The following is a 15,005-nucleotide window of genomic DNA, read 5'->3' as shown; positions in this document are numbered from 1 at the left end:
CAGCCCATATATAACAATCTAAATCTGTGTTAAGGAAATACAAGTGCACTATGTTATTTAAATATGGTGTATGCAGATTAATTTTGAAGCCATGTGAATCTGTGGGGTAGGCATTTAGAAACCACAAATGGAAATCCCACAAAGTGACCACGAGGTGGCGCCTTTTAGCTGTAGAAAAACAGAAAGACATTGGGGGATACTGACTTGCTGATTTTGGAACCACAGCATGTTCGGTGCTGTGAAAAAGTATGTGCTCTCTTCCTGATTTCTTCTTTTTTTGCATATTTGTTACACTTAAATGTTTCAGATCATCAAACATTTCATCTTTTAAACATTTCGTGTGTGTGTGTGTGTGTGTGTGTGTGTGTGTGTGTGTGTGTGTGTGTGTGTGTGTGTGTGTGTGTGTGTGTGTGTAGACTAAGAGATCTCAACATCTGAGATCCCTTTGGAAGTATAATTTCTAAGGTTTTGGGACTTCAGTGAAGCACAGTAGGAGCCATTATCTACAAATGGAAAAACCTTGGAACGGCATCTTGAACATTCCCAGGAAAGGCCAGCCTATCAAAATTATTGCAATAACCCTTTAATGATCCATTCAGGAGGTTACAAAAGCACAGAGGACAACATCTAAAGAACTGCAGATCTCACTTGTGTCAGTTAAGTTCAGAGTTCATAAATCAACAAGTCCACCTTCGACTGGATTTTTAAAAAGGGGGAGGTTTTTGAGTGGCCTAGTCAAAGTCTGGACTTACATCAGATTGAGATGCTTTGACGTGACCTTAAACAGGCCGTTCATACTCGAAAAGACTCATTGCCAGTTATTACTAATGCTTGATCATCGGCCTAACTTTGTGCTGAACATTGGGGGGGGGGGGGGGGGGGGGGGGTCAAGATCTCTTTCTAAATAAATAAATACAGCTGGGTAAATTCCCAGATGATTAAATATGCAACTATTTTGCAGCTCAGAGGAACAGAAGAAATATTTCATTTACACAGTCTCAGCAGGTTTGAAAAAGAAGTTAATGTTGGGTGTTTTATCACAACATTAGGCAGCTTCATAAATCACTGTCTTGTTTAAAGAAATCTCCTCCTGGTGGTATTTATGAGAAAACCACAGAAACATTGTCTAAACATATCAGATACTTTGGAAATCATTCTAGGTCTTGGAGGTAATTTGTCATTGAAGATACTTTAAGAGCTACAGCAGTGGATGAGTCTGCATTTTGGAGTGATGGTAAACATTTGCAAAAACCCTTTGTGGGGGACCGTGAATACCAACTGTCAGAGCACTGTGGACCGAAGAGTTGGACGGTTCACTAAGCATCTCAAAAACAGCTCCAAGTTGAAGCATATTACTGTACCGGCATGACTCTCATTATCCCAACTGGAGATGAGTCTGATAGCCTCAGCACATGCCTCAAATGATTAGTGTATGGTACAGTGCTTTGTGATATTGTCCTTTACATAATGTTTCAGTCAAACCGGGCATGGGGCTCTGTTGCCGGTTACTGGTCCATGCTCTGATGGCCTGCTGGCCTATGTCCAAACCTGCAAATACAGCTTCAGTGTTGTCCCTCCAGAGACAGTGGCCCTTCTATTAAAACCACTTATAATCTGCACATAGCTGTCTGTTTTCTACTGTATTGGCAACACTGCAATAATCCGTTTGAAGAATTTTAAATAAAGGATCTGCAAATGACCTTAGCTCTTCTCAGAGTTTAATTTGACTCAGTCAAAGTGCATGCCATTATAAAAAGAAAACAACAACAACAGCACCATACCATTTGTTTCAGGAACATTAATGAAAGCAAAGTTTGGGCTACCTCTCACTGAAACTCCTCTGTGAGTTAGTGACCGCCCACAACTCTTTCTACAACTACTGGGTTGGATGTATCACTCGCGCCTTTAACGCAAGACTGCTTAGCTCCCTCTGAAAGACGGACCATGGGTTGGAAGGAGAAAGGCTGGATTGCTTGTCTGAGTTTTCTCGGATTTGTGGTCTCGGTAAAGAGCATAAGTCGAGACGAGCTTTTTCCTTTTGGTCCGAGCGCAAGAGACCAGTTACTGGAGCCAGGGAATGATCAGACGTACCGACTGGATCTGAGCAAACCGGTGTTGTTTTATGATGGCACTTTCCTCAGCATCTTTGTAAGTTAATTCTTAACATTTTGATGATTATTATTATTAACATTAATGCACTTGCGTTGGCTTTACTGGTCATCAAACGTCCGTAGTTCTTGCGCAATTGCGCGTTAGCCAGAAATGGAGTGAATTTAAACAGTTCCTGGAAGTTGGACAACGGAGTTCCAGCAGCGTATGACTTTTTTCTTGTCTGTGGAGTATTTGTAAATACTGGATTTCTTATATGCAGATGCGACTGTATCATGTCGAAAGCATGTGCCCAGGCATTTCTTTGTTTCCCTCGGGGTTATCATTTTACTGCCGATACCAAATACCAAACCTTATTTTGCAATCCATCCTAAAAACACCCAGTGATGAGACAGAGAACTTTACAGAGTGGTCACTGGGAGGTTTGTTTCTGGAATAAATGCAGTAAATCATGTAAAACTGTATGATTTGCTAGAATATTAACTGTTGGCCTGTAGTGTTTTTAAAAGCCGCACCATTGTGTGGAACGGACAAACAGCCCTTTATTCCCGCAGTTCTGGTTTCAAAGAAAAGTGCTACATCTCTGTTTCAGTGCTGCATGAGTAAACTGTGCCATGACGCAGTGATTACACTAACAGATGCATTCGTCAAAGCTTTGCTGATGTTTTATGCATAAAGATGTTTCTACCAAGCATTCAAGCTCTTAAAATGAAAGTTTCTTCTTTAGTAAAGCTTGCCATTCATTCCACAGTAGCCTGTCCAGTCTCAACCCAGTGGAGGCTGTCTCTGCACGATCTCCTTAAATGGAGATCGTGCAGAGACAATGATTAACGTGATTAACACATGAGTCTGAAGCTTAAATGAAACACATGAATGCAGCGTTCACCAATTAGTCTGCTGACTGCCTCCAGGTTAACCTTCCATTACCCACCACAAACATATTTCTGCGCTGCAGTCAAGATGCCCTCAAGAGTTTTGTTTTCATCTCTGAGACGGTCTGCCCTGAACTGTCTCTGCCCTGGGGTGGGGGGGATGATTCTTCTCACCCTTCATGAGTATGATCCATTTTTTACTGAGCACTTACATGTTAACCACTAACCTTAGAGCTCTCTATCTGCAGCACCTCTGTAAATAGGATCACTGATCATTTTCCCAGATCTACCCTCCATTTTGGCAGGAAGTTTCTGTAATGACATTTAGTGCGCAATCTTTAGGCTCTCTGGGGCTACTCATCGGGGGCAAGGACAGGAAACCTTTTGTTTTTTCCTTTGGTCAGGAAGTGAAGGAGCCCCCATGTCCAGTGTGTGTCTGGGCATGTTTTCTTCACACGAGCGCTTTTTTCTTTCTTTTTTACGAGCCTTGCATGTGTTCCCACTGCAAGTGTGTAAAGACTGCGTTAAATAGCATCTTGTTTGTTCATTAGCACAGTAGTGGGACATAGCTGCCGACTCAAATCATTACTGCAATGAAGATCAAAGTGGGTCAGATTGTATCCCCTGTGAAACAGTTCAAGTTGTGTCAAGAATAAAACTGTGTACAACATCGCAGGGATTTCATTTCAGTTTCTGTCTTCTGGATTAATGATTTTAGCTTTTCGTTTCAGATTAATACCAATGGGTTCGTCGCCACAAAAGAGCCAGAAAGCGAGCTGACGTATCTTGGCAAAATGCCCCCAAAATTTGGCATGATTGCAGCTCTGCAAGGAGACCTGCACACGAGCGATGGTGTGGGGAAAGTTTTCTTCCGAGAGGACTCCAGTCCTGATATTCTACGCCGCGCTGCTGAGCACATCAACAGGGCTTTCCCTGAAGATGACGAAATCAATCCCACCCATGCTGTGGTGGTCACCTGGGTTGATGTCACCACCCATGGACTTGAGAGCAGAGGAGACAGCGGCATCAAGAAGGTGAGTGTCACATAGTTATTCAAGTAATCTAAAGTGGATGTGATCACTGACAGAGTCTATAATGTTTTGTTTCTCAGAGAAACACCTTCCAGCTGGTTATTGCATCTCTGGAGACCACGTCATACGCTATTGTCCTCTATCCAAGGGATGGGATAAAGTTTTCCTCCATGCTTGTGGGAGACACTAATGTAATCATGCATGCTGGTTTCAGTAAGGGTTTAGTCCGGGGTTTCTTCAGTTCCATCAAGGGACCATACTACCGCACCACCACTGATGACGAGCAGTCCGTTAGAGCTTTAGCAGAGTAAGTCAGACGGTAACAATGACGGTTCTTGAAGACATGTTTTCTGCCCAGAATCTAAACTTTTCCCCCCACAGGGAGACGAACTCTGGCCTGAGGGGTGTATGGGTGTACGAGATTGGGACTTCTCCCTTTTTTAGCAACGTGGCTCCAGGTGAGGTCCCTGAGCTGCCCACTGAGGCTCCACCACAAGAAGATGTTGACGCTTATGAGGAGTCCAGCGCTGCAAGGAGGCCGTTGTACCCTGACAGACCGGTGGTAGCCTACCCTCCTTATCTGCAGGAACAGACTGAAGTCCACCCAGTTCAGTTCCAACCACAGAACCCGGAGGTGGTGGAGGTGGATGATCCAATTATAAATGTAGATGGTGAGTTTATGATGTCTAGCTTGTCTGCAGCTCTGCTTCCTGAGCCATGCTGTCTATCACAGTGTATTTTGAGAGTGAGAGCATGTTGTATATAAATGTTTATTGTACTTGTCTTATCAGCTGTTCCAGTCATGGTATTCTTACCGTTCCCCATGTTTTCAGTGTTCTCGTACAACCTTGGCAGCTGTGCAAACAACAGAAATAAATGCTCCAAGTTTGGTGAATGCAGGGACTATGCCAACGGATACTGCTGCCATTGCATCTCTGGCTTCTATGGCAACGGGATACAGTGTGTGGCAGAAGGTACACGCAGAAAAGCGTTTAAATATGACGTTTTTTATTAGCTAGTTGATGTGGAAACATTAGAAGAAATCTTAGCTGTTCTTGGATGAAATTCATTTTAAGGGAAGTGGGTTTGCACGTCTCGGTGAGTAACTTCAGTGGGGTGGCTGTGTTTTTGTTTTGTTTTCTTTGGGGGATTTTGCAGGAAAGCCACAGAGGGTGAACGGCAAAGTACACGGAAGAGTGTTTGTGGGCAGGTCTCCTTCTCCGGTGGAGTTCGCCAACATCGACCTCCATTCTTACATTGTTGCGAATGAGGGTCGAGCCTACGTCGCCATCAGTGACCTCCCGGAGACTGTTGGGCCCTCGCTGGAGCCCCTGGTGTCAATTAGCGGTGTGATTGGGTGGGCGTTTGCTCTGGAGCACCCAGGCTTCAAGAACGGCTTCAGCATCATCGGTGAGTGAGAACAACGCTGCAATGAAGATATCTCATGATGTGATATTCAGTAGCTTGCCTTGTAGTTTTTACAGGGTTTAAAAAAAAACTAGTGGGAAGCATAAATTTCTGTAAACAAGCTGTTTGCGCTGCTGCAAACACAGCTTGCATACAGCTGCAGTCTTCTGCACTGTCTCCCTGAATTCCACTCGCATTACCTCAGCTGTAACAGAAGGCCACGAGACAAAGTTCATCCCGGGCCAGTATTAGAGTTAACATCCTCCTCTCTGGCCTCCACAGGGGGGGAGTTCACTCGGCAGGCTGAGGTGACCTTTATGCCAGGGAATGAAAAGCTGAACATCAGGCAAGAGTTTAAAGGCATCGATGAGCACGACCACCTGATTGTGAGCACCAACCTGGAGGGCCGGGTGGCCGAGGTGCCTCTTGGCTCCACCATAAAGCTCGACCCGTATTCTGAGATCTACCAGTACAACAACAACTGTGAGACATGACTTGAACAGAGAAACAATATTTCACCACCTTTTCTGATTTTGAGCGAGACATAAAAGAAGTGAAAAAAGGTGAGCGTTTCTAACGTGTCCATCTTGCCTTTCAGTGATCACCTCGTCGTCCACTCGGGACTACGTAGTGACTCTGCAGGATGGATCCAGGGAAACCAGGAGATATCAGTGGCGTGAGACAATCTCCTTCAACGGCTGCTATCATAGCGAGACTTTGAGAGACATGAAACCTACACAGATGCTAAGCGTGGACCACATTTTTGCCATTTACGATCCTGCACAACAACTCATCCGGTTCGCCCTGACCAGCAAGATCGGGGACATCAATGGTGAGAAGACGTATTCGTTTTCCTGCCTTTGGTTTGAGCTCACTTCCTTCCTCAGGAACAACGTCCTGACAGAGAGATTATTTTTGCCAGACAGGCTTTTTGTTGCTATTGTTAAATGGTAAAAATAGGTATGTTTTGCTTCAAAAACCCAAAACAAAACCTGTTTAGAAATAAAATTCACCTTTCCTTTTCAGGAGGGCAGCCGGAGCACAACCCATGCTTAACCGGAAGACACGGATGTGACACGAATGCTGTTTGCAAAGTCGGAGAGGGAGCAACGTTCACTTGCCAATGTGCTGCTGGTTTCAGCGGCGATGGACGCGCATGTTATGGTAAGAACTGCATATTTAATCGTGTAACAAAGAGCAGTTAGAGTTTATTTTCTGCTTTTGGAAAAAATCTAACTGTTTCCATATCTTTCAAACTCATCATTAAAATCAACCCAGATTTTCTAAAGCCTTCCTTCCTGACTAGGGAACGGCACAATCATACAATTAGCAGGGGGAGTCCCATAGGATAAACAAAGCATTTCCGACTCAGAGACCAGGTTAACAGAGCTATTTCAACCTCTATACAACCGAATCTTTTGCATTAGAGACCAAACAGGAAGAGGAAGGAAGAATTTCAGACAGATGCTATCATAAAAGTATTATTATAAATCTAATCAGGCTCTTTTCTTTGATCCGAAAACATTTATAATGAAAAACTTATCTGGCAAACCAGACTTCTCAAACTCTGACCCAGTCCAAGACTATTTAAATCAAGTCATTTTGTTTACACGACTCAACGTCACACGTAAAGTTTCCCAGGATTTTACATACATAAAAACAGGAAAAAGGCACTTGGACAGAGAGGCGATCTGTCCAGGATGTACCCCGCCTCTCATCCTATGACAGCTGGGATACGCTCCAGCCTCTTCTGTGACTCTGAATTAGATAAGCAAAAGACAGTAGACAGACGAAAAAAAAATGTTATCAGTTTAGCATCTCATCACTACTCTTTTCTTTCTTTTTCTTTTTTTATCAGACAACGATGAGTGCAGAGAGGATCCTCAACGCTGCGGCCCTAACGCTATCTGCAACAACCAGCCCGGGACCTTCCGCTGCGAGTGCGAAGAGGGGTATCAGTTCGGTAGTGACCAGAGAACCTGCATTAGTAAGTGGCTTTTGTGTGCTGTAAAGTGCTATTCCATATCAGGCAAACCCTACCTGGTTCTAAGGAGGTAGAGGTGCAAACATAACCTGTAATAAAATTCATTATTGTATGAAAAAGTCTGTGGTGATTATTAACACGTGTAGCAGCAGCAGCAAATTAAATTTGCTCAGCGCGGTGGCTGTAAAGTATTTTCTGGCATGCCCCAAAAGGATCCAACTTGAATTTCAGTTAAATAAATATTAAAGTATATTCATTCGTCTTAATTTCACGCCATATTTTTCACCCTGTTCCCCAACTTAAGCGGCTCTATCCAAAACCAGTCAACACATTATTTTTCTCACGCTGATAGCATTTCCCAGAACTTGTTCTGCTTCTCCTCAGAGGTTGATCGACCCGTGGACCACTGTGAGGCAGGCACCCATACCTGCTCACCCCATGCTCAGTGCAGCTACGCCGGAGGCTCGTCCTACGTCTGCACCTGCCTACAAGGGTTCACAGGAGACGGTAGAAGCTGCCAAGGTACTGCAGACAAACATAATGCTCTCAGAATTTTTTTCATTGTTTGTTTGTTTGTGGGTTTTCTTTTTTGCATAGTTCACCAACCTGCAATAAGCAGTGTTACGTGTTTTCTATTATTAAATGAGTTTTTAGGTAATTTTACTGACAAAAAAAGGCTTAAAGTTTGTTGGCTGCATGTAAGGATTTGCAGTTTTCCCTGTTCCTTCCATTTATGAAATAAAATTAAACAATTAAATTAAATAGTAGGAGCTTCTAAAGCAGGGGTGTGAAACATAAGGCCCAGGGGCCAGAATCGGCCCAGCAAAAACTCCACCCCGGAGTTTTAGAAACACAGTTTTAACTTTACTCACTATAACTTCACTTTATTTATATTTGTTTAAGTTTTACACCTTTTCCTATTGATAAAGATTCCCCCCACCCCGCTTTATACTACAGCAAAGTCATCTATAGATACACAATTACATGATGGAAATTTCCTGGGTTTTTTTTTACCATCTACCACAGAAATTTATGGTTTTGTTTTTTTTACAGTGAGTTCACAGAAAACGGCTTTGTTTTCTGAATGAAACTTTGAATTTTATAACTACAGGACAGTCTGGGCAATGATTTTACACATTTGTCATGTAATTTCACTGGTCCGGCGCACTTAAGATCAAAGCAGCTTTAAGTGTGACCGGTCAAAAACGAGGGACATGAAGAAAAATCTGCTGAAAGTAAGGACTACGTTCAGTGTGGCCAAAATCACTTGATTCACCAAATGCATCCTTAGGAATTATTTGAATTGTTACACCATCTGCTCAGGACTGTGGGCGGTCAGGTTGGTTGCAAAATACACCAACAGAGACCGAAGAGTGAAACATTAAAAGCAGATGGGAATTTCATGTGTAGAGGTCCCGGGTCTGGGTGTAGGGTTTTTGGAGGGGTTTCTCTGGTCTGGGTCCTTCCATTCTTTCCACATTTTTGCTTGATTTTCTGCTATTTGAGGAAAGTTTAAGTCAAAGGTTCACCCAAGCTCTTCTGCATGGATCTCCACTCATAAAATGACACAGAAAATGTTCATATTTGATTTTTTTCTGCTCTCTCATCCTCCATCCATCCATCTCACCATCATCTCATCCATCTGCCTGAAGACATAGACGAGTGTCAGCAAAGCAGGTGTCACTCAGACGCCGTGTGTTACAACACAGAGGGATCCTTTACCTGCCAGTGCAGGCCAGGTTACAGCGGCGACGGTTTCCAGTGCCTTCCTGGTAGGTGAACTCTCTGAATTGCACTGCTTTAAACATTTGTTAGCTGGCTTGGCTGCACATTCATTCTGGGGGTTGAAAATAAAGCCTGTGTAGTTACATGTTTGTTATGGAGGTCCTTCACTGGAGTTCAGACAGCCGAGTAATAGTTTTTTGTTTGATGTTGTTTCGCAAAATGGGTCATTTTCATTCACAGCCTTGTAGCCGTTTAGGCCGGAGGGGGTGTTTGGAAAATGAATTCCTCGCCAGAGTATATTGGTGCCAGCTGGAATCTGTTTCTCATTCCCTTCTGGAAAGCGCGAGGAATTTGTCATGCCTTGTGAAGGATGTGAATTTTATGTGTAGCTGAAATTTAAATTAGAAGACTCCAAAAAGATAAAAGAAACAAGTTCGGGGAGTTTGTTGCAGGCTGTATTTGTTAATTTTCGAGTCTTTCTTTTCATATTTTTCTTCAGGGAGGCCAAAAACACGATGTGAGGTTCACAGAGAGAACGTCCTGGGTGTGTCTGGCCCACGGGGGCCGCGGCCTCCGATTGGCGCTTACATCCCCACGTGTGATAACAACGGTCAATATGAGCCCATGCAGTGCCATGGAAGCACGGGACATTGCTGGTGCGTGGACCAAAATGGACAGGAGATCTCGGGGACTCGCACCGGGCCTGGCAGCAGACCAATGTGTGAGTAAATCACAGAAAGAGGTGACAGTGTCACTCACAGTGGCATTAAACAAAAACTATGGAAGCACAAACACTTCGGGAGTTTTGATGAACTGATTTGTGTGCGTCTCAATTAGGTATCGACCACAATACTGGGCTGCCGCCCGTCGGACCCCGGCCACGGCCCGATGTGGACGCCCTGACCCCAGGAACACACCTGCTGTTTGCCCAGAGCGGCAGGATAGAGCACGTTCCTCTGGGGGGTTACGACATGAAAAAGAACGATGCCAAGCCCGTCCTCCACCTGCCCGTAAGTTCATCTTTAAGAGAGGAGTTATTTCATAAATTTTTATATGGCTTTTGCAGCAGTTTTATTCTTATTTTTAAGTTAAAGCCACAATTTCCTGTCAGGATTGTTTACTTAATTTAAATAATATATGAGAAAACAGTCACAAATAACTGCGCTCTGTTGTCCTAAAACTTTCTTCAGCTCTGGGATTTTTCCCATCTGCTTCTCGCATCCAAAGCTTGCACTTTACTGGGGGCACATGGTGACATTCAAGCTAATTGCTAACATCAGTCAGACAACTTTACAGTTGCAGTCTGCTTTTCTTGTTGCACTGATTTGAGCTGCTTGAGCTCCTCACTGTGTGACTCAGTTTGTTTGGATTTAAAGTCTCGACGATACCATCCAAAAAGCACATCTGCTCCACGTTCTGGACCGTTGTTGTGTGACGAAAACTGCACTTCAAAGGTTTGTTGTTTGCTCACACCCTCCTTGGCTCCACAGGAGAAGGTCATCATTGGTGTAGCCTACGACTGTGTGGAGAAAATGGTGTACTGGACAGAAATCACGTCTCCCTCCATCAGCAAGGCCAACATCGAGGGGGGAGAGCCCACTTCTGTCATTAGTTCAGGTAGTGTTTTCTTCACGCTACTGGTTCCCCTACATTTTGAAAGAGGAGGTTAAAAAAAACAGAAAAAATGCACTGTTTTAACAGGTTTGGAAAGCCCAGAAGGGATTGCGATTGACCACTTGGGTCGAACAATGTTCTGGACGGATTCCGCTAAGGATCACATCGAGGTGGCGTCTCTGGACGGGTCTAACCGACGTGTCCTCATAAACACCGACCTCGTCAACCCACGAGCCATCATCGCTGACCCTTCCAATGGGTGCGTTATGATTTAACAGCCTGTTTATTGAACATAGTTTGAGTTAAACAGCACTCTCGGTGAAAATCTGCGATGCTCATTTACTTTAAAGAGCAGGTAACATTCACAAACAGATTGATATTCAGTGTTGCTGAACATCACAGCAGACTCACTCTTCACCTGTCCTCCAACAGTAACCTATACTGGGCTGACTGGAACCGTAAAGCCCCCAAGATTGAGACATCTTACATGGATGGATCCAACAGACGGGTGCTGGTTAGAGACAATCTAGGCCTGCCAAACGGCTTGACTTACGACCCTCACAGCTCACAGCTTTGCTGGGCAGACGCAGGTAGATTTCAGACGGATGACTCATCTGTGAAACGGTGTCTGCTGTGTGCAAGCAGCACTAATTATAGTCTCTCGCCTGCAGGCACGCAAAAAATGGAGTGCATGGATCCAGGTCGGGGTAGTCGCAGTACGGTTTTGGAGAGGATCCAGTATCCTTTTGGAATGACAGCTTTCGGGAAAAACATCTATTACACCGACTGGCGAAGGTTTGATTTTTATTTTAAGAATGTTTTTTCAAACTCTGCCTTTTTAAATCGTGAAAAAATAATAATAATAATAATATTTCTTGCAGCTGGAGTTTGTTTATAAATGAGAACCACTGGTGTTGTAGCACCGAAGACACAGGGTTTTTACTTTTACCTGTGATTCAATGTGTCAAGGCAGAGGAAAGAGAGGGAAGGTTAAAGGTCAAAAAGCTGCCCACACTCAACCCCCTTTACATTCTCTGTGGCAGGGCTCAGACGCTCCCACACTCGAAATTGTGGAGCTTCCTCCACATGTGTCCGGCTCTGTAAGTTATTTATTCCTGAGCGACTGCAGAAAAAAAAGGGGAGGGCTTTGTGTGTGTGTGCATGTGTGAGTATGTGTGTGTGTTAGTGTGCACATGAGGTGAGGAGGAGTCCTGAAAAGTGACAGCTGCTTGCAATTTCTCAGCCCCAGATGTCTGCGAGTGACCGCCACAGGGCCTCCCTGTGATCTCGCCAGGGCCGCAGAAAGGTTGAGAGGAGGTGGTGTGGGTGGTGCACACTTAAACAGTTTACCACAAACTATGTCATGTTGTGGCTAAGAAACCTACCCTCATCCCCCTCTTTGGCCTTACTCAGTCTCGACAGACTTTGTAGGAAACATAAGGAGGCCGGACGGATGATTGCGCAAGCTCAGATAGTCCTGGATTTCTGAACTCCTGTGCTGACTGTGTTTGCAACAGGGATGCTGTGATTGCAGTGGACCGCTATGCCAGCAGGGAGTCAGATGAGTTCCAGCCTCAGAAGCGGACCAGGTTATACGGGATCGCCACAGCCTATGCCCAGTGTCCTGCAGGTAGGAAGTTGTGATGGCACATTCCCCTTCAATTCCCCCTCTTCACATGCTCGAAGCGAATCTTTGCACGGTATCTAACCCTGATGTTCAGCTCCACTTTAAAGCCGCATGCAGAAACTGCTTGACCCTTGTATATTTGGGGGCTACCTTTGAGGCCAACCTTATTATGCGTTCCTTTTCCTTTTTGGGACCAGGCTGACCTAGTTGTGACCTCTGCAGGCTCTCTAAAGAATCCTTTAGAGCACTTTGCAAACAAAACAAACAAACAAACAAAAAAACACGAGTACAGTTCTTAATCTTTAAGCAACTGGGGGAATTCTTCCAGCTTGTATTTATTATCAAGCAAAGGAATGACTAATGGCACCAGGCAACAGCCTCTCTTATAGATAAGGCTAAAGCCAGGGAATGCAGAGTCAGGGGAAAGGGGCCTCCAACATCTGGAGATTGCTGCGTGCTTCCTTTGGATGTTTTTAGTGCATTAATAACAAGCAGTGAAAAGGCTATTTCCCACCGATGCCTGCTGTAAAATGTTTCCTTTGTCCCCTCCGTCTGTCAGGACAAAACTACTGTTCTGGAAACAACGGTGGCTGCTCCCACCTGTGTTTAGCAACACCAAACGGCCGTTCCTGCAAGTGTCCCGACAACGCGGCTCAAGTGGGCTGCGTCGAGAGAGAGTACTGAAAGGAGACATCCAGCGCTCCCGGAGTGGACAAGTTTTAAATCCGGAGCCCCTCAGCATGACTAAATTCGAACTGCTGCAGAACCAGAACCGCCTCTGAAAAGCAGAGGTGAACTTACTGTGCCTTTTTTTTTTCTACTGCTCACTGTTATTGTTACCTACATTTTTTGTGTGTGTGTTACATTTCCCATTTATAAAATCACAATGAACTGTAAGTAGAAGCACTACCATGGTGACCTTTTTCCTGAGTCCACAAAAACTGAGAATGAAGCTCGAAGGAATGCGTAATTCTAATGTGAACTTTATCAGAGCGGTAAATGACATCATCTCATGCACTACTGCACACTGAACCTGGGCTTTTTCTCATGGAAGTGTTATTGTGGAACAGGGTAGGGGGGGAAGCTGGTGGGATGAGTCTAGATGCTGAGCAGAAATGTGAGGGAATAAAAAATTTTCTGACACCGTGGGCTCCCGAGTTTGTTGCTTTACAGCGACACCTTGTGTTAGGTAAGTGAATTACAAATATTCATATCTGGTGCTGTTGCGGTAGGTGTCGCCATTGTATAACCTCAAAAAGGGGATGCCTTGTGATATACAGTACCTGCCATGGTTGAATAAATAACTTGTCTTGCAGATTTATATGTATGAAAATGTAATAAATGTTTATTCTTAAACAATTTCTGCGCGACTTTTATCGCAGATGACTTATACACAGGTGCCATTATACACCATTTCTTGCAACAGGCTTATTTTTAACAAGCTGTGTGTGTGTGTGTGTGTGTGTGTGTGTGTGTGTGTGTGTGTGTGTGTGTGTGTGTGTGTGTGTGTGTGTTTCTTGTCACATGACTTATTTTTTGCGTCTGCTTGGATGATGCTTCTTCTTTCTCAAAAAGGATCAAGAAAAGCTGCCACCCACGCAGTCTGTGTGCTGGAGGGGGGAGACACGTACGTCAGTGGTGCATTAAGGGGGCTTTTAATAAACCCGGAATATTTTTATCATAAAGACTTGAAACCTGATTGAAAACCTGCTTCGAGTCGCAGCAGTCGTTACTGTCTCTCTCCAGTGACTTGTCCCATTCACATCAACGCCTTAGGGGTATATCTTGATATGACTCTGAGACAAATCGTCATTTCGATCTCACAAAACAATGCTATGACCATAACTGGAAAACAAAATAAAATTCTGTCCTTTTCTATCCAAATTATCAGTGACTGTCATTGTCTAACAATAAAAAAGTCTGACCATTAGTCCTGTGCAAGACTGCAAAATTTGGTATTGATCAGACACAAAGTAAATATTGAGACAGTATTTTAAATATGCTGATACTTTTAATCTATAAAGACAGCTTAAGTTGGGGAGATCATTGTGTCAGGATTTATTAGAGAAATCATCATCACTTTGCAAATTCTGAATACATTTTAATGATCATGGAATCACTGTGGTCTTTTACTTTCCACAATACTTTAACACAACAAACACACCTTTCAGCTTTTCATATATTTTGAATCTGAGGCTGTGTGTGTGTGTGTGTGTGTGTGTGTGTGTGTGTGTGTGTGTGTGTGTGTGTGTGTGTTATTTACTATAAATTTAAAAAGACCTGACGATCAAAAAGGTTCAGATATTTTTCAAAGTGCATGTTTGATAGAAAAAAAAGTATCGATTCTATCGTGCTACTATTGATCTGATACCAATACCAGCGTTGGAATCGATACTATTGGTTCAGTCCGCCAACCTCTACTGGCCATCTGTCAAGCCACGGGTAAGGAACAGCAGGGGAGATTGTGACCAGAACCAAGTAGCTAATTCTGTTTTTCATAACTGTGACAGATGTGCTTGTCTTGCTTCACTGATTACCAGCTGTCCATTAAAATGTATGAATAAGGGGGGGGGGGGGAATTCAGTGTCCTGAAGCCCACAGTAATGTCACCATAAAATAAATAAAAGCAGCAAATC

The 15,005-nt window shown here is 43.9% G+C and overlaps 1 protein-coding gene across 1 annotated transcript; it reads left to right on the top strand.

The window, feature by feature from the left end:
- The first annotated feature begins 1,867 nt into the window (after window positions 1-1,867).
- On the top strand, window positions 1,868-13,728 carry nid1a (nidogen 1a). The gene is made up of 20 exons (XM_012921480.4): window positions 1,868-2,148; window positions 3,713-4,015; window positions 4,093-4,319; window positions 4,394-4,683; window positions 4,846-4,986; window positions 5,171-5,422; window positions 5,702-5,902; window positions 6,018-6,251; window positions 6,446-6,583; window positions 7,278-7,406; window positions 7,788-7,925; window positions 9,056-9,175; window positions 9,628-9,849; window positions 9,966-10,138; window positions 10,619-10,745; window positions 10,830-11,001; window positions 11,175-11,332; window positions 11,414-11,537; window positions 12,260-12,372; window positions 12,929-13,728. The coding sequence occupies exons 1-20, from the start codon at window positions 1,945-1,947 to the stop codon at window positions 13,051-13,053; spliced, it is 3,591 nt and encodes a 1,196-aa protein (XP_012776934.1). The 5' UTR covers window positions 1,868-1,944; the 3' UTR covers window positions 13,054-13,728.
- Window positions 13,729-15,005: the final 1,277 nt, after the last annotated feature.

Source organism: Maylandia zebra, linkage group LG13 (genome assembly GCF_041146795.1).
Source record: "Maylandia zebra isolate NMK-2024a linkage group LG13, Mzebra_GT3a, whole genome shotgun sequence".
Classification (NCBI taxonomy): Eukaryota; Metazoa; Chordata; class Actinopteri; order Cichliformes; family Cichlidae; genus Maylandia; species Maylandia zebra.
Note: the sequence above shows the minus strand (reverse complement) of the source record. Positions and strands in the feature narration are given on the sequence as shown.